The 22,716-nt window shown below is 41.4% G+C and overlaps 1 protein-coding gene across 8 annotated transcripts in view; it reads left to right on the top strand.

Moving 5' to 3' along the window:
- AFF1 (AF4/FMR2 family member 1) overlaps positions 1 to 22,716 on the top strand; it is a 265,568-nt gene that overhangs the window by 52,398 nt on the left and 190,454 nt on the right. For all 8 annotated transcript variants that reach the window (XM_045056119.1, XM_045056117.1, XM_045056118.1 and 5 more), the window contains one exon: positions 6,549 to 6,646. In XM_045056119.1, the coding sequence (XP_044912054.1) occupies positions 6,585 to 6,646 (62 nt within the window). In that variant the 5' untranslated portion in view covers positions 6,549 to 6,584. The remainder of the gene's footprint in view (positions 1 to 6,548; positions 6,647 to 22,716) is intronic.

Below are 22,716 nucleotides of genomic sequence, written 5' to 3'. Positions count from 1 at the left end.
GACTCTTAAAGAGCATGCAACGCTTGATTTTGCGGATGTGAGTTCGAGCCCTGGGTTGGGTGTAGAGATTACTAAATAAATAAATAAATAAGCTTAAGTAAAAAAAAAAAAAAAAAGAATCATATGACTAATTTTGCCCAGTGGACTGTCTATGGGAGTAACGTGTTTCTGGGCTCAAGCATTTATAAGTGGCTCTTTTGAGACCCTCCAACTCTCTTATTATGGCAAACCCTGAAGCCACATTTTGAAATAATGGAGATTACAACAGCTTGGGTTTCTCAATGTGGAGAAAAGCTCCCTGCCCTCTTTCCTACCCCAACACACCAATATGCAATGGACATAAAGAGTGAGTATGAACGAAACCTTTGTTCTGTCAAGCCACTGGGATTTTGATGTTAATTTGCCACTACAGGATAACCTGGACTATTCTATCCCAGTGCCTATATATATATATATATATATATATATATATATATATATATATATATAATACCTGTCTACTTTATTTTAAAATACAGGCTCTAGACTTGGAGCTTGCATTCTTCTGAGAGGATATGAGCAATTCACATTTATTGTCATTATTTTGCATAAATTAATTTCAGATGATAAGCACTATGAAAAATACGAACAGTACTATTATTTTCCTACCCAAAGCCCTTGCCTTTGTTGTTGTTGTTACTAAAAGAACCTTAATTGTGGGGCTACACTGTGCCTAGCCTTAGGTGATAGATAGATCATGCTTCTTCTCAGTGCTAACAACTTGTATCCCAATGTACCTCCCTCCCCATGCACCTTTAGGAGGCCGTGTGACCTAGCTCTGGTTTTTTGATAGGCAAGGTCTTGGGGAAAGATTTTCCTTTCTTGAAAAAAGGAGGAAGATATGGCTGGCATTAGCCACATCCTTCTCTTCTCATCTTCCTGCCTTAAATGCAGGTAAGATGTCTGGTTATGGCAGCAACCTTTTCATACCATGAGGTGACAGGCATAAAGACAACATGCTAAATATGGCCGAGCAGAAAGAGCCAGAATTCTTGATGGCCTCATTGAATAGCTAAAACGGTATCAGTAGCCACCTACTTCTGGACTTGCTCTGGAAGTATAAACTTCCGTTAACCAAGCAGTTGCTCCTTGCAGCTAGGCACGTTCCTAGAGTATAATGGAATTGAGAGTGGGTTGGCTGCAGGATGTGGTTGAAGGCACAGTAGTACTACAGTAGCTACTGTGGTCTCTCTGAAAATGTATCATTGAGCAGAGACCTGAGTAATGAGAGGGAGCCGACAGGATGTGGCATGTATATTTGAGTTTGGGGTAGCACCAGAGCCCTCTTGAACAAGGATTTCCAGTGAAGAGGTAGTTGGGAAAATCGTGTTCCATTATAGATTTCTAAGCTATGGGCTCATGGCATTGGAGAGCCAAAGGAACTGGGAGTGATCATATCAGTTTGGGACCTGGGGAGATTATGATCTGCTTGGGGTAGAGTTCTGGAGAATGCCGACGAAAACAGTGTATGATGCGTGACTCACCTCTGACACATTGCCTGTTCCCAGGAGACTGTTACTCCTGGAGGTCTGTGTGGGGACAGGAAGGGAAGTAGACTTGATGGGGACTTCTGACCAGACCAATCCACACACCCTCTGGACTCTGGACAGAGTTATTTTCTCCTTTGGGAACTGGGTCATGGTCATGGGGCCTCGAGACCTGCTTAGGTCAGTTTGTTGTTGAAAAGCAATATATGGGTTCTCCCAAACATGTGCTTTGATTGGCAGAAGAATAGCCAGAACAACTACTACCATTTTACTGAGTGCTTAACATGAGCCAGGCATTGTGCTAAAAATATTACAAACATTTAATTTAACCCTATGACAATCCTGTGAAGCCCTGTATTACTGATGAGAAAGCTGAGACTTTAGGGAAAAAAGTAGTAATTTTTTTTTTTTTGAGATTATATAGGTAGTAGGTTGCAAAGCAGGCCTTTTCACCAGCTTGTCTTAAAAGACTCCTGAGAGTAATTTTTTTTTTTTTTTTTTTTTTTTTGAGATTATACAGGTAGTAGGTTGCAAAGCTGGCCTTTCAACCAGCTTGTCTTAAAAGACTCCTGAGAGTAGGTTCCCTAGAATGTGCTAGGTTTTGGAAGCCCTTAAAAAATGAAAGAAAAAAAAATTTTTTTTTTTACTTGAATTGTTTTTACCTGCTATTTGGGGGAGAAAAGCAATTTGATATACATGACATTTTTGTTTTTGAAAAAATTTGTTGCAAGAGGCTGAAGGAGCCTAGAAGACCTGGCAGCGTGCATTCCTAAATGAAACCCATTTGTTTCACTTATATAAAATGTAACATAGATGTTACTGACTTAAATAACCAGAGAGGCTCTGTATTCCCCTCTTCCCCACCCCCTGGCTCTGCAAGAGCTGCTGTGTATTGGAAACTCACGATGTGTCAGCTGGCTAGGCATTTCAGCTGGATTCTGTAATTCAGTCTTCTCAGTAACTGTAGAATGTGCTATACTCCCATTTTACAGCTGGGAACACTGAGGCTGGTATGGTTTAATTTGCCCAAACTGATCCCTGGTCTCAACCTGAACCTGTTCTGTTGCACAGCCAAGTTGGTGTCTTCTCTGCTTTTTTTTTTTTTTTAATAGGATTTTAAACTGCTCCCCCTATTTATCCCATTTTGTCTTTATAATCTAGGGAAATAATATAAAAATGTATGAAAATTTCAGGAAGACCTTCTGATTTCAATATTTGTAGGCCAGTCCATTTTCTTCCAAGCCCCTATATTTTAGAGGCAAAACTGTTTACATAGATAATAAAAGATTCATAGCGTACAGAATAAAAGTGTCCCTTTCCAGAGAAGTCACCATTTACAGTTTGGTATATGTGTGCACACATGCACATTTGTGTGTATATGATACATAAACATTAAAATAAAGCATTTGCTTTTTTTTAAAAAAAAAAAGTCAATGTTTATTTATTTTTGAGAGACAGAGCATGAGTAGGGAAGGAGCAGAGAGAGAGGGAGACACAGAATCTGAAGCAGGCTCCAGGTTCCAAGCTGTCAGCACAGACAGAACCTGACGCTGGGCTCGAACCCATGAACCGCAAGATCATGACCTGAGCTGAAGTCGGATGCCCAACAGACTGAGCCACCCAGGCACCCCTAAAGCATTTGCTTTTTAAACAGATTGGCTCACACTGTCCATATTGTTCAGCATCTTGTTTAGGTAAACATCCTTTTTGATGTTTTGTTGCATCTCATGATGTATCATAATTGATTGAGCCATTTCTGTGTTGGCATGTATTAGGTTGTTACCAGTTGTCTTACTGTTACAAACAATATTATATTGCACATAACTCCTTGTACACTGTGACTATTTTTAAGAAAGATTCTTTGAAAGAGACATTAACTGAAGCATATACTAATTTCCTTTCTTAGCAGTGGTTTAGGTTAATAACTTCCTGACTACAGGTCTCTATTCCAACTTAACTTTTTTTTTTACTTTTAATTTATTTAATTTGAGAGAGAGAGACAGCACCAGTGGGGGGGGGGGGGGAGGGGGCAGAGAGAGAGATAGGGACAGAGAGAATCCCAAGTAGGCTCCTTGCTGTCAGCACAGAGCTGCACTCAAGGCCCAAACTCACGAACCTTGAGATCATGACCTGAGCCAAGATCAAGAGTCATACACTTAACTGACTGAGCCACCTAGGTGCCCAGCTAACCTAACCTATGTGAGTTGCGTGGCTATTCCATACAGAGGTGTAAATCATACATCAGCACCTAAACTGTCTTTCACAGGCTGAATTTGTTCTTTTCTGTGAGACATAATTGAGATAACAGTCAATAATCTGGTGATGTAGCTTCCTAGCACCTGTCTCTGTGGAAAGGATTGTGCCTCCTGGTAAATCAAAGAATTTGAGTTGTATAGACTCTGGCTGTGCCTGGGGGCAGATCCCTGAGAGAATATGTCTCTTTCACTTTGTACACTGCCCACTCACCCAAGATTATTTTCAGAGAGAGAGTGTGTGCACATCCAGGGGAAGGGGAGAAGGGCAGAGAGAGAGAGAGGGAGTGAGAGAATCCCAAGCAAGTTCTGGGCTCCCAATGCAGGTTCAAACTGTGAGATCATCACCTGAGCCGAAATCAAGAGTGGGATGCTTAACCACCCAGGCACCACCCCTAGAGCAGTTTTACATTCACAGCAACATTGAGAAAGTAGAGAGATTTTCCATAAACCGCCCTGTCCCTGTCCCCGTCCCCGTCCCCATGCACAGCCTTCCCAGAATCAGTGTCTCCCACTAGAGTAGTATATTAGTTACAAATGATGAATTTACACTGACACATCATTATCATCTAGAATTCTAGGACCATCTTTCACTGCAGGTCTGCATGGCTTGCTCCTCACTTTAAGTCTTTGCTCAAATGTTACAGTCTCTGACCACCATATATAAAATTGCAAGAGTCAGAGGCTCAACCAGCTGATCTACCCAGGCGCCCTTTATTGCCTTTTAATATCTAACATCTATGTATTTTTATGTGTTGTCTTCGCTAAACTCTAGTTTGCAAGCTCTGTGATGGCAAGTCTTTGTTCTTCACTCTTAATCTCTGTACCTGGGCTGGAGTAGATGCTCAGGAAACATTTGCTGGCCTAATGAGTAAGTGAATAAACAAGGGAACTCAGGACCCTTCTCAGGGTTGGTGTTTTTCCACAACTCAACCTACCTCCCCCCTCACTGCTTGCTCACTCCCCACCAACAAGCCCCAGGGAGGGCACTGTTGGTCTGCAAGCAGGTGGGGCATCTTCCTTGGGAGGGTCCTGTGGGAGACCATCAGGACTCTTCAAAAGGGTTTAAATGAAAACATACTATTTTATTGGCCGTCTACTGTGTGCCAGCCCTGCATGTCAAGAGAGAGAAGGTGAGAGCAGTAACAGGGGTGGAGAGAGAGAAAGGTGGGGGAGGGAGAGTAATGGCAGGAAAGAGGGTAGAGAAAGAGAGGAAAGGAAAATAAAAGTGTATTTGAGAGAGGGAAAGTGAGAGAGAGAGAAAGTGGGGGGGGGGAGGGACGATGACTGGGATTTAAAGTTGGAGAATTTAGGAAACTTGGCTAAGCTGGGTTAAGTAGGGCTGCTGTAGCTGGTTAGAGGAGTGTGGAATCCAAAGCTTGTTTGACCCTGAAAAACTTAGAGCTCTACTAGTGTGAGTTTAACCAGAATATGTGCAGTATCCATGTTGCGTTCTTTTTTGGGGGGAGGAGATAGAGTGGCTGTATATCTACTAGTATGGAAACATTGTGGTCAGCAACTTTAATTTCAGGGAGGAGGAGATAAAAGGACCTTATCAGGTGTCAGAATAGCACTGGCCTATATTCAATGTTTCAGCCTCAGGCTGGAAGTGTAACAGCCTCTTAAACATAAGAGCAAGCTAAAACTGTTACAAATTTAGTGTGTTTTCATTTGTATCACAGTTTGTTAAATATGTGCTAAGATAATTTGTAACATATCCTTTGTCTTAAGGATGTTTGAAAAAAATTGAACTATTTAAAGCAAGTTAGGATAAGTGCAGTAAATTTACAAATACATACAAGAAAGGGAAAAGGAAACAGCTGTTGATAGTGTTAACCAAAGACAGGTTGTTTCTAGAGATACACAGGACAGTACCAAGGCCATCTGCCCAGGTTGTATAACTTTTTCTTTTTCTAATTTTTGACCAGTACTGTTTTGAGAGAAGGTTCAAAAATGACTTTGGGGATTAAACACATTTTATGAGTGGAAGTAAAATCTTAAGATTGGCTCCTATTTGGCCGACATTTTATTAAGTATTGAATTCTTATATAAAGACCAACTGGTTGATTTCCTTTCTTGTGCAACTCTTACTTTCTTTTGATTCTGTTTCCTCAGGCAGATTACTTAAAACTGGGTTTCCATTTTCTTATCTGTAAAATGGGTTATTAGTATGTGGGATATTAGTATATGCCTTTCAAGTTTATTGCAATGTTTACATGAACTTTCATTTTAAAAAGGGATTAACATAATGCTTGGCAAAAGTAGACACTGGGGACATGTTATTTCCTTTCATACTCCTCATGATTAACTTATGCCTATCTCTTCTTGCTGAAATGGCTTTGAAATTAAAAAAAAATTTTTTTTAAACTTTATTTGTTGAGCTAGAACAGGCAGAGGAGGGGCAGAGAGAGGGAGAGAGAGAGAATTCCAAGCAGGCTCCTCACTGTCAGCACAAAGCCCCACGCGGGGCTTGAGCTCACCAATCATGAGGTCATGACCTGAGCTGAAATCAAGAGTCGGACATTTAACCAACTAAGTCACCCAGGTGACCCTGAAATGGCTTTGAGTAACAGCCTCAAAACTGAAAGTACCTTTGCCCTATGATATATGGTAGCCGGTTTGTTTATGCAGCTTGAGAGTTGATGAAGAACCACTCCCTAATTCTAATAAGAACATTGAATTCTGTTTCCAGTAGGATTTTCTTGCAAGTTATGCATGCCTAGGAGTTTACTTATGGACTAATATTCACAGATTGCTGTTTCTCTTTCAGATGAACAGACTTGTTACTTTCCACTGACTGGCAGCAATGGCGTTTACCGAAAGAGTCAAAAGCAGCAGCAGCAGCAGCGGCAGCAGCAGCAGCAGCAGGTAACAACTGTGAAATCCCTGACTCAAAGATGCGACAGTATTTAAGTTTATAATCTATGTTTCAAAGAATAAGCTTGATCTTTTTCGTTTTTGCAATGCAATAAAATATGTGAAAATGTCAGTTTTCTCTACAGGAAGCCAAACCTCTTAGACTGGCTACATATTTTCTTTAAATCTGATACTCTCTCAGCCTCATAACTCTTTTCTTTAACATGTGGATATTATATATAGTAGATCAGCATCCTAATTCTGTGTTCAAGATACTGGTCCATATTCCACTGATCTGCAGAAATGAGCACCTATTCAGCCTGTGCTGAAACAAATATGAGATCTACCTTATCATGGGAGCTTCAAAGGAGGGAATTCTGTCAGTTACATTTTATTTACTTTCACATCTCTCCCTCCAAGTGTGCACATACAGTTAACTTCCTTCTTGCATATACTGTGGGGTCAGGGTTGATTGAGGGGAGCATGTTAACATTCTGAAGCAGTTATTAAGAATAATTCATTTGATAGCCAGAAGGCATTCTTAATATCACCGATCAGTTTTTTTTTTTATATACTGTTAGATATTCCAAAACATATTAAAGTATGAGACATGTAAACTCAAACTTACTCAACTGATATTTATTGAGAGGCAGATGATGGTGCATGCAATTCTGGAAGGTCCTGCCTGGATGCTTTCCCACTTCCCCTTTCTGGTTCAATTAGGAAACTTGTCCTCCATACCAGGTGGCCCTGGTGGGACTGTTGTTAAACTTGGTGCACTGTCCTCCCCCACAGAGGAAGGCATGTGACCCAGGCTGCAACAATTCATGTTCTGCTAGAGCTGGGGGAAGCTATTGTCATCTGTCTTTAGGCTTGTCCTTGTGTTCGGTTACACATAAGTTTTAAATTTGTATGTAGTTAAATGTCTTGTCCTTTATGGATTCTGGTTTTGATTGTGCTTAGAAAGGTCTTTCCAACTCCAAGATTGTGAAAATAATGTCATGTGTTCTCTGCTGGCACTTCAGTGGTTTCATTTTTTGCATTTAAATCAGAACTTGTGAGCTGGTGGCCTATGGGACAGATCTGGTCAACAGATGGGTTTTGTTTGGCCCCTCACAGTGTTCTAAAAAAATATATCTGCCAATGTTTTTTACATAACAATCTAGACTTCCCTCTTCTCTTTAAAAATTTAAGATTTAACAACATTGGGCTTGCCATTGCTATATCGCAGCACTCAGATACAGTCAAATGGCTGTTGCTCTTTTAGACAAGGCCATGAGCTTGGACAAGTTCTAATTCAGAACTTACCAAATGGCATGCCATCAGTACGTTTCAGGTGTGCCAACATGTTCGTCCCCTCAGCCTGCCAGTCAGCCAGAACTCCAGGATTCCCACCTGCATTCCCCCTGCAGACTTCTGCTTTGTCGGGATTCCCCAGAAAGACTTAATGTTAAAAAAAAAAAAAAAAAAAAAAAAGTCAGGAGGGATGCCTGGATGGCTCAGTCGGTTCAACATCTGACTTTGGCTCAGGTCATGATCTCATAGTTCATGAATTCAAGTCCCTGGTCAGGTGAGCTTGAACCCAGCTCCAGTGAGCTGGTTTCCAGTGAACTCGTGCCCCACTTCTCTCTCTCCCCCTCCCCTTCCCTCTCCCCTCCCCCCACCCTGCTTCTCATGGGATTCTCTGTCTCTTCCTCTCTATCTCTCTCCCTCCCCCCCCCCTCGCTTCTCATGGGATTCTCTCTCTCTCTCTCTCTCTGCACCTCACTCGCTCCCTCTCTCTCAAAAAAAAAAAAAAAAAAAATTAAAAGAAGTCAGGAGAGCACAGCAGCTTTCTAGTTCACCACAGTTACCACACAGTTGGACTCCCACATTCACCTCACTGCTTAGCCCTCTTAACTTGTGACCCTTTTCAGATCTTGGGCTTTTAATTTTTTTTTTTAATTTTTAATTAATTAATTTTCGAAGTAGGCTGTATGTCCAGTGTGGGGCTTGAACTCATACCCTGAGATCAGGAGTCACATGCTCTACCCACTGAACCAGCCAGGTGCCCTAGATCTTGGACTTTTTGTGGTATTTTGATCCATCTGTAATTAATTTTAGTATAAAGTATGTGCTGTAAATTTCCATATTAATAGGAAAGTGAAAAGGTCCAAGGGATGTTAGGGAGCCATTTTTTTAAAAAAGCAAAAAGCTAAGCAGTTGTTTGACCATAGTTTATTAAATCATCATCTTTTCTCCACTGATTGAGTGCTGCATGTAAATTCCATTACATTTTTAAGTCTCTTGTTGGACTCCTTTGTCCCATAGATTGTTTCTTCTGCCAGTGGTGCCAGTGCTATTTCACTGTATTCCCATACCTCAAAATATGCCAACACTTCTTTGTCGTTACTTTTCATTTTCAGAATTTTGATAGTTATTCACATCTGATTACATTTCCATATGTACTCTGACGTCTTTAGTCATTTTCTAGAAAAATGTCGGCATTTTGATTGGGGTCCCTTTGAATTTCGCCAATTGGGGCAAGTCAGATTCTATAGCTTATTAAAACTGGGTCTTTCTACAAAAGAATCTAAATATCAGACTGATGAAATTTTAAGAGGTTGAAGAAATTTTATTTTTTTCAAAAACATTTTTTTAACGTTTATTTATTTTGAGACAGAGACAGAGCATGAATGGGGGAGGGTCAGAGAGAGAGAGAGAGAGACAGAATCTGAAACAGGCTCCAGGCTCTGAGCAGTCAGCATAGAGCCCAACGCAGGGCTCGAACTCACAGACCGCGAGATCGTGACCTGAGCCGAAGTCGGACGTTTAACCGACTGAGCCACCCAGGCGCCCCAAGAAATTTTAAATTTCAGTTGTATGGTGTTTGGAGGTAGGATTTTTCAAAAATTTCTAGTTGTTGACCTTTCATCCTATACACTTTCTGGTAGAAGAATCAATTGTAATAGTTACAGTATTCTCAGTGGCAAGATTAAAAAGGTATTCTGTATTCTATTTATGTATGTTTTCCATTGTTGCTAATTATTGTTAGGATGCAAAAAGGGCCCTTGTAGTAACATTGTAGCACTTACAGAACTGGTTTTATTGTTGGTGACATTTTTTCAACTCATTGCCTTCCTGATGTGCTCCTTTTAATTTTAATACCCATTACAAGTGATGAAGCCGGGGAAAATCCTAAATGGAGCTCAATTTTTAATATAAACCAATAGCTCACTGTTTAAATGTTTAATCATGATACTTTAATCTTTTAGTAGTCCAGAAAAAAACCCCCACAAATTCATGTGGAACTGGTCCAGGGCTATCACATATTTGAAACAGATGTGTCTTGAGTGTGCAACTCTAATTGTTCAAATGAAATAGAAATCTGAGTGTGAGCCCTTACTTTGCTCAGGGCTATCAAAAGTCATAAGCGTGGACAGAATATCAATGTAATGGGCAAAGACAGTATTTGTTTTAGTTATAAATAATGGGCTTACTCTGTGATTTCCAGGTTTATCACCGTTGAACACTACTGAATCTGAGCTCACCTGTATTTCCCCCTACCCTCCTTCTCCCCCTCTCCTTTCTTTTTGTTCTTTCCAAAAATTATTATTGGAGTATAACAAACTGGAAAGGGCAGACATTATTAGTACAGTTCAGTGTGTTTTCACAAAGTGAACACACTTGTGTAACCGATCAAGTGACAATACCAGCTCTCCAGAAGCCTCTGCCTGTCCCCTTTTAGCTACTAACTCCTTCAAAGGCTGCCACTATTCTGACTTCTAACACTATGGATCTGTTTTGCTTGCTTTTAGATTTCATTTCATTATAATCCTACAGTATGCTTTTTATGTTTCCTTATTCAGGTTTAATGTTTGTTATTTTTATTTCTTCTGTTTCATAAATTGTTATCTTTACATTTTAAGTATTTCAGTAATGTATTTTATATTGAAATACTATATTAGGTATATTTTATATAGTTGATATTAAATACGTTTATTTTCCTTTCAAGTTTCTATGGTCTGATATAATATAATTATCCTTGCTCTTCCATTTCTTTCCTTCTAACCTCCAACTGTTAGCTCTTTAGTTTTATTTATTTATTTATTTATTTATTTAATTGTTTTTAATGTTTATTTTTGAGAGAGACAGAGTGCAAGTGGGGGAGGAGCAGAGAGAGAGAGGGAGACACAGAATCCGAAGCAGGCTCCAGGCTCTGAGATGTCATCACAGAGTCTGATGTGGGGCTTGAACTCACGAGCCATGAGATCATGACCTGAGCTGAAGTCCGATGCTTAGCTGACTGAGCCACCCAGGCTCCCAGCTCTTTAGTTTTAAATTGTCCAACTTGATAGCACATTTTATTTTATAGTTACCAGTACCCTTGAAACCTTGGTCTTTAAATTGATAACAGAAGTTGAAAAACCAACAGCATTATATACATTATTTTGATTGGGAAGTAAAATAGTGTATAGAGTTTCATTTCATATATCATATGGGTTCAAAGTCATCACAAGAAACACTTGGAAGAGAAGGTTCATTTTGGTCAGGACAAATCAACCCTTGACTTTAAAAGCTAATTAAACTGTTCAAAGTCATGGCACATTTTAAATTGCTTCATCTTTGGGGCACCTGGGTGGCTCAGTCAGATAAGCATCTGACTTTGGCTCCAGTCATGATCTCGTGGTTCGTGGGTCTGAGCCTCACATCAGGCTCTGTGCTGACAGCTCAGAGCCTGGAGCCTGCTTCAGTTGCTGTGTCTGTCTCTCTCTCTCTGACCCTCCCCTGCTCATGCTCTATCTGTCTGTCTGTCTCTCTCTCAAAAATAAACATCAAAAATAAATAAATAAATAAATTGCTTCATCTTTGAACGTGTGTTTATTTATTTAGAGACAGCACATGAGTACATGCTCCCATGTACATGTGTGGGTGGGAGGGGCGGAGAGAAAGGGAGAGAGAATTCCAAGCAGGATCCCTGCTGTCAGTGCAGAGCCTGACGCGGCTCCATCTCACGGAACCGTGAGATCATGACCTGAGCCAAAACCAAGAGTTGGATGCTTAACCAGCTGAGCCACCAAGGCACCCTAAATTGCGTTATCTTTGATTTTTTTAATGTTCATTTTTGAGAGAGAGAGAGACAGAGGGAGAGAATCTGAAGCAGGCTCCAGACTCTGAGCTGTCAGCACAGAGCCCGATGAGGGGCTCAAACTCACAGACCGGAGATCATGACCTGAGCTGAAGTCGGACACTTAACTGACTGAGCCACTCAGGTGCCCCAGTTACTTTATCTTTGAATGGTGTTTTTATTTTTTGCTGGAGTTTTTAGTTTTTCCTTATTGAGAGAACATGCCTTTTTGCTATTTCACCAATCTGTTCCCCTTCTTCCCCTTCAGTATCTATTGTACAAATCTCTCATTTTGTTCTTGGAATCCTGAAACTGAAATTAATTTTTACAAATTGTGTGCTAAATTACATTCTTCTGAAAGTGGGCCCAGGTGAATGAAGCTAGTGAGTAAAGCTGGGATACATTCTAGGAAAATGTTAGCTGGTGATGGGGGTGGGGGGGTGGGGAACATGTGAAGGTGAAACATAAGAATGAAATAAATTTTATTTCAGGCTATATCACCAGATTTGTGGGACATGATTTTATTGTTTTCTGCCATTAAGGGTAGGTACTTATACATGTTTTAGGAGATCTCCTGAGATATGCTTTTCAGTACTTTGGGAAGATTTAAAAGATTAAATTTTGTGAATGCTGGATTATATTATAGTACTGTACTCTTGGAAGCCTGTCTTCCCCAGGAGAGTCTGAAATGTTTAACTCTCCTAATTGAGAAGAGTCCTCAATTAGTAAGGAAGCTACAAGGTGTTAAGCCGATTAACACCTATTATATGGACAGATTTTCTCTGTGTGAGTAGATCAGAGGCCTAACTTCCAAATGCTTACTAGAGAGATTACTGGCTATAGGCCATGTTTTTCTGAAACAGTGATTGGCCTGGGCATTGTAAATAATCCACACCTGGACTGTGAACTGGGGAAATAGGAAGACTTCCTGTATTTCCCAAGCAAGTCATTTAAGGCCTGATTTACAAGTGCAGTGATGTTTCTTACATAGAATTCATTGTATCCCTTCAGTTAGAAAATGGTTCCTCATCCTTTAGTATGTGACATTGTCATTAGTAATTTAAGATGAGTCACTCAGTTTGATGGGTTTAGAAGAGTTTGGTGTCAGACTTATCCCAGACCCGAGGAAATCTTTTTCAAAATTAGTTGTCTCCCAAAGGGAGAGTTAAATCAGGGGGTGGGGTGGGGTGGGGACTGAGGCTAAACTGTAGAAATACTGCATAATTTCACTGGTAAAATCCAGTGGAGCTGGTATTACATCTGTGTTATAGTGAGCTGGAGTGTGGACTCTGCAGTGGGATGGCTATGTGTAGTTCTCTGACACATTGGTTACTTGGGCAAATTGCTCAACTTTTGAAACCTCATTAAAATGGGGATAATAATAATGTGTGTAAAGTGCTTATGGTACCTCCTACATCGTAAATCCTCAATAAATTATTCTACCGCTTTGCTGATGATGGTAGAATGGTGGATTTCAGGGGGAGTCAGAAGCTTTCTTATTTCTATTTTGGGGAAAGGCTTTATTTAGAGGCAACCCTTTGGATAGAAGAGATTGTTTTGTGACCTACTCCAGGAATAGCATTCATAGAAAGAAGAATGATAGAGGAAACAGTCTCTTAAAAACAAAACACAGAGTGTGTTTATTTGCAGAGCATGTAGATACAGTTATAAGTATTGCTGTGGTCTGTTTTACATTTAATATTGGCTATGGGATTGTCCTAAATCACATACAATATAAAAAAAACACTGCTGCATAGTATTTTCCTTTCTACAAGTAGTGTAGTCTTAAAAAAAAAAAAAAACAAGACACTTTTTAAGTATACAGTTTAAGGATTTTTAATAAATTTACTGAGATATGCAGCCATTTCTACAACCCATTTTCAGAATTGTACTCCCAGTAGATGCAACTGCCTGTTTCCCACCCCAACCCCAGGCAGCCATTAATCTACTTCATACTTGTGCCTATTCTGAACATTTCATGTACATGCAGTCACATAATATGTGGTTTTTGTGACTGGCTACTTTCACTTAGCATAAAGTTTTCAAGATCCATCCATGTGATAGAATGTATCAATATTTCATTCCTTTTTATTGCCAAATAACCCATTGTATGGATATACTAGTGGTTTGTTTTTGTTTTTTGTTTTTTTGTTTTTTGTTTTTTTGTTGTTTTTTTTTTTGTTTTTTTTACTGTGCACCAATTGATGGACATTTGGGTTGTATCCACTTTTTGGCTGTTATAAATAATGTTGCACGTGTGTTTTCATTTCTTTTGGGTAGATACTAGAAGTGGCATTGCTTTCTCATGAGGTAGATTCCTGTTTAGAGACATCTTTAGGTTATTCTAAGTTCCAGATTATTGTGCCAGTGGGTCAGTTTCGGATTCGTTTGCAGATGGTTTTTCCTTTTTCCTTCAGCCCTGAACTCTACCAATGCTAAGAGTTGGAGAGAATGAGTTAATATCATTTAGTGCCTTCTATATAATGGATACTAGTCTAGGTAGTGGCAGTATATCATTTTACATGATACTTTGGTCTGCGGTAGTGGATAAGAAGGACATTGAGTTACATTGTTTAGGATTACACTATCTATGTAGGGATACTAATTTTATGCTATCCTGATTTGGAGAAGAGCCTTTTTCTTCTTTCTGTGGAGTTTCAATTACAATAATCCTTTTCTTCTGAAGTTACTGAGCAGTTAGCCTTCTTAAGAATCTGTGAAACATGGTTAGGAAGAAGAGAATTTCAGTTCAGGTTCCTGTGGTTTATGAGAAGCCTGTAGGACATTATTTCAGAATCAGAGTCTTGTTTTCTTCTGCTTCATGATAACCCTGTAAAGTGGTCAGATTAGATGGTAATCGGCCTCCTTGTACCAGAGGAAGCAAAGGCCTGGAGAAGTCAATAGCTGAATGTGTGAATCAGACTATAGGGAATGCTGGGGGCAACTGGTTTGTTTTGGTTGTGAAATTTTTAAATTACTATACAGAATAACATTTAACATACGAGGCACATACATTGTGTGCAATTCATTTCTGCTTTGGACCAACAAGTTTGGATGCCTTCATCAGACGAAGCCTTTTTCATAAACCGCATCACAGACTGCTGCCATTTTTGTTGCTAAAATCGTAGACGCTGGATTGTATATGTTTTCGGAAGTAAGATGTTAATAGATATAGCTAAGAGAACATGTCTTATTAAAGCTATTGGAGGGGCGCCTGGGTGGCGCAGTCGGTTAAGCGTCCGACTTCAGCCAGGTCACGATCTCGTGGTCCGTGAGTTCGAGCCCCGCGTCAGGCTCTGGGCTGATGGCTCGGAGCCTGGAGCCTGTTTCCGATTCTGTGTCTCCCTCTCTCTCTGCCCCTCCCCTGTTCATGCTCTGTCTCTCTCTGTCCCAAAAATAAATAAACGTTGAAAAAAAAAATTTAAAGCTATTGGAAGCATGAGATTGTCCAAGACTTCTTGTTAAGAAGAGTCTAAAGGGAAGGGGGGAGGGCAAGATAGACAAAGAGGAAAGGGAAGGAGGGAAAGGAATCTTGTGCGCTGAAGCAGCAATAAGGAAATAATATTGGCTCTGATTGACCTTGATAATCTATTAGTATGGACTTCATCATAGTTCTTGCCTACCCTCTCCTTGTCCCTCCTTCACTTTAAAAGACATTTTTTTCATAGAAATATTTAGATATTAGGAAAAGTAAAAAGAATATTTCATTATCAAATACCTTTTTCCCATATTTAACATTTCTCAATATTTTGTCACACTTAAAATCTATCCTTTTTCTTTGCCCCTTTTCCTTTTTTTTTCTTTGCTGAAGGATTTTATTTTTTATTTTATTTATTTATCTTAATGTTTATTTTTGAGAGAGAGAGAGAAAGAGCATGAGTGGGGAAGGGGTAGAAACAGAGGGAGACAAACAATCCAAAGCAGGCTCTAGGCTTTGAGCTGTCAGCACACAGCCCGACGTGGGGCTTGAACTCACGAACCGTGAGATCATGACCTAAGCCAAAGTTGGATGCTTAACCGACTGAGCCACCCAGGCGTCCCTTTGCTGAAGTGTTTTAAAGTAAATCCCAGGCATCTATTTTTTCACTCCTGCATACCTTATGTGCATCACTAAAAAGAATACAGATATTTCACTACATAACTGGACACCAATTTCATACCTAATTAAATAAACATTTTGGATTCATCTAATGACTAGCCCATATCCAAACTGTTGAGATTGTTTACAATGTCTATTAAAGTTAGGGGCACCTGACTGACTCAGTGGGTAGAGCGTGTAACTCTTGATCTCAGGGTCATGAGTTTGAGCACCATGTTGGGTGTAAAGATTACTTAAAAGGTGGGGGGGGGGGTGGCACTTGGGTGGCTTAGTCGCTTAAGTGTGCAACTCTTGATTTTGGTTGAGGTCATGATCTCATGGTCATGAGGTCGTGCTGTGCGAGAAGCCTGCTTGAGATTCATTCTCTCTCCCCCTCCCCCTCCCCCTCCCCCTCCCCCTCCCCCTCCCCCTCCCCCTCCCCCCTCCCCCTCCCCCCTCCCCCTCCCCTCCCCCCTCCCCCTCCCCCTCCCCCTCCCTCTCCCCCTCTCTCCCTCTCCCTCTCCCTCTCTCCCTCTCCCCCTCTCCCCCTCCCCCTCTCCCCCTCTCCCTCTCTCCCTCTCTCCCTCTCTCCCCCCCCCTCCCTGTTCATGCTCTCTCTCTCTCAAAAAAAAATCCATTAAAGTTATTAACATTCTGATTCCTGATTTAAGCAAGCCAAAGCACTTACGTTGTGTTAGGTTTTGCTTCTTTTTGTTGTCAAAATTTTATTTAGGTAATTTCTACACCCAATGCAGGGCTTGAATCATGACTGCAAGATTGAGTCTCATGCTCCTCCCACTGAGCCATGCAGGCATCCCTAGGTTTTCTTTCTTTCTTTCTTTCTTTCTTTCTTTTTTTTTTTTTTAATTTTTTAACGTTTATTTATTTTTGACAGAGAGATACAGAGCATGAGCAGGGGAGGGGCAGAGAGAGAGGGAGACAGAATCCGAAGCCAGCTCCAGGCTCTGAGCTGTCAGAACAGAGCCCGACGCAGGGCTCAAATTCACAGACTGTGAGATCATGACCTGAGCCGAAGTCAGATGCTCAATTGACTGAGCCACCCAGGCGCCCCTCTAGGTTTTATTTCTTGAGTCTTAATCTAGAGCAACTACTCTACTTGAGGGGTGGAAGATTGGTTGTGGAACTGAGCTGAATGTATGTCCTATTTTGTGGATTTATCTATTTCCTCTTAATATGTTTAACTTGTTCTTATATACCAGCGGTTCTTAACCAGGAATAATATTACTCCCCAGCGTTGGGGAGACATTTGATAATGTCTGGAGAGATTTTTAGTTGTCATCATCTAATGAGTAAAGGGCAGGGATGCTGCTACATCTACAATGCACAGGTTACCACCCTACCTCCCTTCCCTGCAAAGAATATTCTGGCTCCAAATGTCAGCATTGCTGAGGTTGTGAGACCCTGTGGTTCTATCCCAGGAAGTTAGCTCTAAAGCTCAGTTAGAGTCAAGATAAGTCTTTTGACTAAAAATAGTTTAATAGTTCAAGAGTGCTGGTATTGTTCTGTGTTTCGATCTGGGTGCTGGTTACCAGAGTATGTCTCTTTGTGAAAATGTGTGCCTGAGCTATGCACTTCTAAAAAATTGAAATATAATTAATATACAGTGTTATTAGTTTGAGGTGTACAATATGAGTCAACAATTTTATAGGTTACCCAGTGCTCATCATAAGTATACTCTTATGAGTATATACTTACGAGTATACTCCCCCTTTACCTATCTCACCCATCCCCCACCCAGGTCCCCCCTGGCAATCACCAGTTCTCCATATTTGAGTGGCTTTTTTTTGTCTCTTTTTTTTGTTCATTTGCTCTTTTTTTTTTTTTTAATGTTTATATCTGAGAGAGAATGAGAGAGTGTGCATGCACACATATGTGCTCAAGAGGGGGGGTGGGTGGGCAGACAGAGGGGGACAAAGGATGTAAAGTGGCTCTGCTGCTGATCGAGGTGGGGGGCTTGAACCCACGAACTGTGAGATCATGACCTGAGCCGAAGTCAGATGCTTAACCGACCGAGCCACTCAGGAGCCCCCATTTGCTTTGTTTCTTAAACGCCACATGAGTGAGATCATATTTCTCTGTCTCACTTATTTTGCTTAGCATTGTATTCTTTAGCTCCATCCATGTTGTTGCAAATGGCAGCAAGAGATGTATACTTTTTAAATGTATGTTATATTCTAATTTTTAAAGTTTACTTGAAAAAGTCTTAATCGCCCTGCTGTGTACTTTTGACTACCACATTGGATTCTTAGATATGTCAAGAAATCTTTAAATCCTCTTCCATTTTAAACTTTCTTAACATTCTGGGATGCCTGCGTGACTCAGCCAGGTAAGCGTCCCAACTTCGGCTCAAGTCATGATCTCACGGATCCTGAATTCAAGCTCCTCATCAGGCTCTGTGCTGACAGCTCAGAGCCTGGAGCCTGCTTCAGATTCTGTGTCTCCCTCTCTCTCTGACCCTCCCCTGCTTGCACTCTGTCTCTTTCTCTCTCTCAAAAATAAATACACCTTAAAAAAATAAACTTTCTTAGCACTCAATTCCATTTAATATAAGAGTGGTAAAGATGGGGTAAAACAGGTGCCTTGTGACCTAATTATTGGGATGGTTGAGTGTCTGTTGTGGCCACGTCAGGTACTTTTCTTGCTCTGGAGCGTTGCCATGAGGGAGGGAACACCTAAAAACAATAAGGCCATTTGGGCTTTGTCTGAAAGCTTAAAGGAGAGAGAGAGCGTCCTTCCAAAGGGGATGGAGTGTCAAGAGAGAAGGTGACCTTTCATGAGTGGTGGGATTTGAGAAAGGGGCATTTTGGGCTGAAAGAACCGGCGAAGATCCGGGAATGCATTGGGGATGTGCTGGGAACCCTTTCTGGAAAGTTGTCTTACAGCCAGCTTCTCTTCCCCCATCTCTGATAAATCATTGGAAGGAAAGGCCATGAATTTTTTCTGACAGTTGGTTCTCACTGAGGCCAAGGCTTCGTTTGCAAATGAAAGGACTGCTGTTGGAGTAGCCAAGATCACAATGGGCTCTGACTCTTTTCACATCAAAGTGCAAAAGAATCTCCAGGGGTGATAAATGGGGGCTGCGGGACTCATTACTTGTAAACAAAGCGGAGGGGTGACCTCTAAATTTTTTTTAATTAAAAGAAAACAGGGTTTCCTAGTGGTTGAGTGTGGGGCTGCTCTTCGTCTGAATTTTGACTGCTCCCTCAGGAGAAGATTTCTGTTAAGGTTGTAAGGTGGCAGCCGCTGTTACCCCAGCTTTGCTCTGACTCACAAATCCTGTGTAAATGTGCCCTGCCCAGGGTGGCCTTGCAGGTGTTCCTCCTGGATTGAGATTTGAAGTGCCCTGGGGTCAGCTGTGTTGTTGTTGCAGTAAGGGGCACACGGCAGAATTCTTTAGCTCTGTACCACTGAGGAGGCTGAGGGCTTAGACCCTTCCTCTGCTCCTTTTCCCACCTAACATCAAGAGAAAAACTCCTTTACTCTTGTGCGGTGCAGAAAGAGGTCATTTTAAGTGAATTCTTGGAACTTTGTACAGAGGTCCCAAAGCCATTGTTTTTAATTTTACATTTAAAGTTTAAATTCCTATCCCCTTGTTTTCATGTAGTGCAGGGCTTTGCATGTGATTGAAACCTTTAGCAAAAATGATGGTATTTGAACACTTTATGTTCAGTGTTTATATTGATATATTAAAAGCAATGCTATTATTAACACGGGTAATCTAGCATTTTATGGAACCAAGACTTGGAAACTGCTCTCTAAATTCAGGCCTGCAGAGTTGAAGGTCCACTTTCGGTAAACTCCCTCCCTGTGTACCCAACTCCCCATCAAGCTTATCTCTTGCTGGCTTTTCACCTGGCTCCTTTGTTGCAGTTAGTCTAAGCCCCAACCAGATTTTAAACTAGAGGTCAGAGACTGGCCTTTGTAACTCCAGTGAACTAGTAAGGTACTGGGCCCAAGAATGCTAATGTGTTTACTAACTTCCCAAATGTTTGGTAATCACCTTCTGAGCATATCTTCCAAACAAGTTGTAAGATTTGACAAAGGAGCAGAGGTCACAGCTGGAGGGAGGAGTAAGCAAGTCCGGGGACTGTGGGTAGACTCTCCGTCCTCCAGTTGAGGTGATTCAACTAGAGATAAGAGTATTCAAGGCCTTCCAGTCCCCTTTGATGCTGGAAGAGCCAGACTGTGGGAGACACTGCTTTTGTGAGTTCAGATGCCAACAGCAGCCAATATTTAATGAGCGCAGTGACCAGATTTTGTGTTAATAAGTGTTTGATAGGCGTGATTTCATTTCAGTCTCAGTTCCCTACGCAGCTATATTTTACAGATGAAAAAAAGGAAAGGAAAAGGTAACTGACTCATCAGTGGTAGATATTCAAGCTACCTTCTTTTTATCACCAGACCCTTAACCCCTTAACAGGGGTCCTTAACTCCTGTTCCATGTTGTCTTGGCAGAAGCAGGTGGCAGGGAAGTACTTTCTGAGCTCTGACTTGAAACTCTGAGGCTTGGACCAGAGATCTCCTGCAGCAGACTGTTCTTGTCTGACACCATAAAGGAGTATTGCATCAAAGGTTGCTCCTGGGACAGTGCTTCAGCCTGGCTCCTGTAGTCACAGGAACATGCGACCCTTCTGGTGAAGGGACAAAGCTGCTTTCTTTACGTTGAGGTGTAGAAGGTGGAGTCGGGACAAGAAAGGGAGGATGACTGATGAGCCAATGGCAGGAAAAAGATGAACTGAGGGATAGAGGTGGTGCCCAGCCTAGGAGAAGTTCAGACCGCCCCAGCTTGCCCTAGCTGAGCTGTTGTCATCCTTGTGGCGAGGTGTCGTGTGCTGTCTTGGAGAGCGCCTCAAGCAGTCCGTGGAGCACTGCACACATGTCAGGTGGTGGCCCTGTTAATGAATCAACCCCTCAACGGTTAGAAGTTGTAGCAGTTCTCATTTTAGATGATCATTTCAACATCCGGTGAGACTTCCTTTCCTCAAGTGAGCACTTGATGACTGAGATATGAGATTGTCCTAATGTAAGAAGGGAGGTGTTGATTTTCAAAGGGGGCACAGTAATAAATGAGAGCGGAGAATAAGAACTCTTGTCTAAAAAATGTATTTAAAAATATGTGCTAGTTTGTAAAAAAAAAAAAGAGTTGAGAGCAAAGGCAACGAACGGGGTGAGAGGAGAAGATAATTTAGAACAGGTCTTAACATCACTGTTACTTTTCCTTTCTGTCTTCAACCTGCAGTAGTGACCCAGGTGAGTGGAATTCATACGGGCTCACTGAGACTCTGCCATTGGATTTTCACCTGGAGACAGCTGAAGTTCAAGGGAAAAAGTTTGCTTTGAAATCCGTTAGACCTGGGCTTGAAGTCTAGCCCCACTAGATTGTGTAATGCTGGGCAATTTACTTAACCTCTCCAAACTCTACTTCCTTCATCTGTAAAATAAGAATAATAATGAGGAGTGCCTGGCTGGCTCAGTGGGTACAGCATGTGACTTTTAATGTAGGGGTCTTGGGACGCCCGGGTGGCTCAGTCGGTTGAGCATCTTGACTATGGCTCAGGTCATGATCTCGCGGTTTGTGAGTTTGAGCCCTGCGTCAGGCTCTGTGCTGACAGCTCAGAGCCTGGAGCCTGCTCCGGATTCTGTCTCCCTTTCTCTCTGCCCCTTCCCCGCTCACACTCTGTCTCTGTCTCTCTCAAAAATAAACATTAAAAAATAAAAATAATCTCAGGGTCTTGAGTTCATGCCCCACACTGGGCATGGAGCCTACTTAAAATAATAATAACAATAATAATAATAATAATAATAATGAGAATTATAGGGGTTCTTGGGTGGCTCAGTTTATTAAGTGTCTGGACTCTTTGATTTTGGCTTAGGTCATGATCTCATAGTTTCTTGAGTTCAAGCCCTGTGTCAGGCTCATGCTGCTGGTGCCGAGCCTGCTTGGGGTTCTCTCTCTGCCTCTCCCCCACTCATGCTTTCTCTGTCTCTCTCAAAATAAATAAATAAACTTAAAAAAAAATGAGAATCGGGGCACCTGGGTGGTTCAGTTGGTTAAGCGCCTAACTTTGGCTCAGGTCATGAGTTTGTGGGTTTGAGCCTTGCTTTGGGCTGTGTGCTGACAACTGAGAGCCTGGAGCCTGCTTCGGATTCTGTGTCTCCTTCTCTTTAAGCCCCTCCCCACTTGTACTCTGTCTCTCTCAAAAATAAACATTTAAAAAAATTTTTTAAAAATGAGAATTATGTGAGATAATATTTTTCAAAACCCAGCAGTGTGCCTGCAGTGAGCCAGTGTTTAATAAATATTAATTTGTTTCCCTTTCTGTTGACCTGCCTTTGATAATTTTAGTGTTCAGGGCCTCTCCAGGCCCTGAACTCTGTGATGTTCCTAAAGCCCATAGGAGGTTTAAAAGTGGGCTCCATTGGGCAGTATTTGGGAAATAACCCTGCTGTGCTCTTGAGACCCAGCTCAGAAACCTGGTGGGTGACAGAGGTCTGGTAGTGTGTGAACTGCCTAATCAAATGTTCCTGCTGACTGTGGGCTCAGGTGATTGAGATTTGTATTTTTATTGTTTTGTTTTGTTTTTTTTTAAGTTTATTTATTTTGACAAAGAGAGCGAGATAGTGCAAGCATAAGCAGGAGAGGGTCAGAGAGAAGGAGAGACAGAATCCCAAGCAGGCTCTGCACCAGCAGCACAGAGCCCGCTGATGTGGGGGCTTGAACTTATGAACTGAGAACTTACGAGCTGAGATCAAGAGCCAGACGCCTAACTGACTATGCCACCCAAGTGCACTGTTGTTGTTTGCCTTGTAGTACTTGTGCTGCTGAAGCGAACTTGAGAATGATTTTTCTGTTGTTGTTGTTACTGTGGGATTTAT

This window comes from Felis catus, chromosome B1 (genome assembly GCF_018350175.1).
Source record: "Felis catus isolate Fca126 chromosome B1, F.catus_Fca126_mat1.0, whole genome shotgun sequence".
NCBI classification, from domain to species: Eukaryota; Metazoa; Chordata; class Mammalia; order Carnivora; family Felidae; genus Felis; species Felis catus.
The sequence above is the reverse complement of the archived record's forward strand: the minus strand, read 5'-3'. Positions and strand labels throughout refer to the sequence as shown.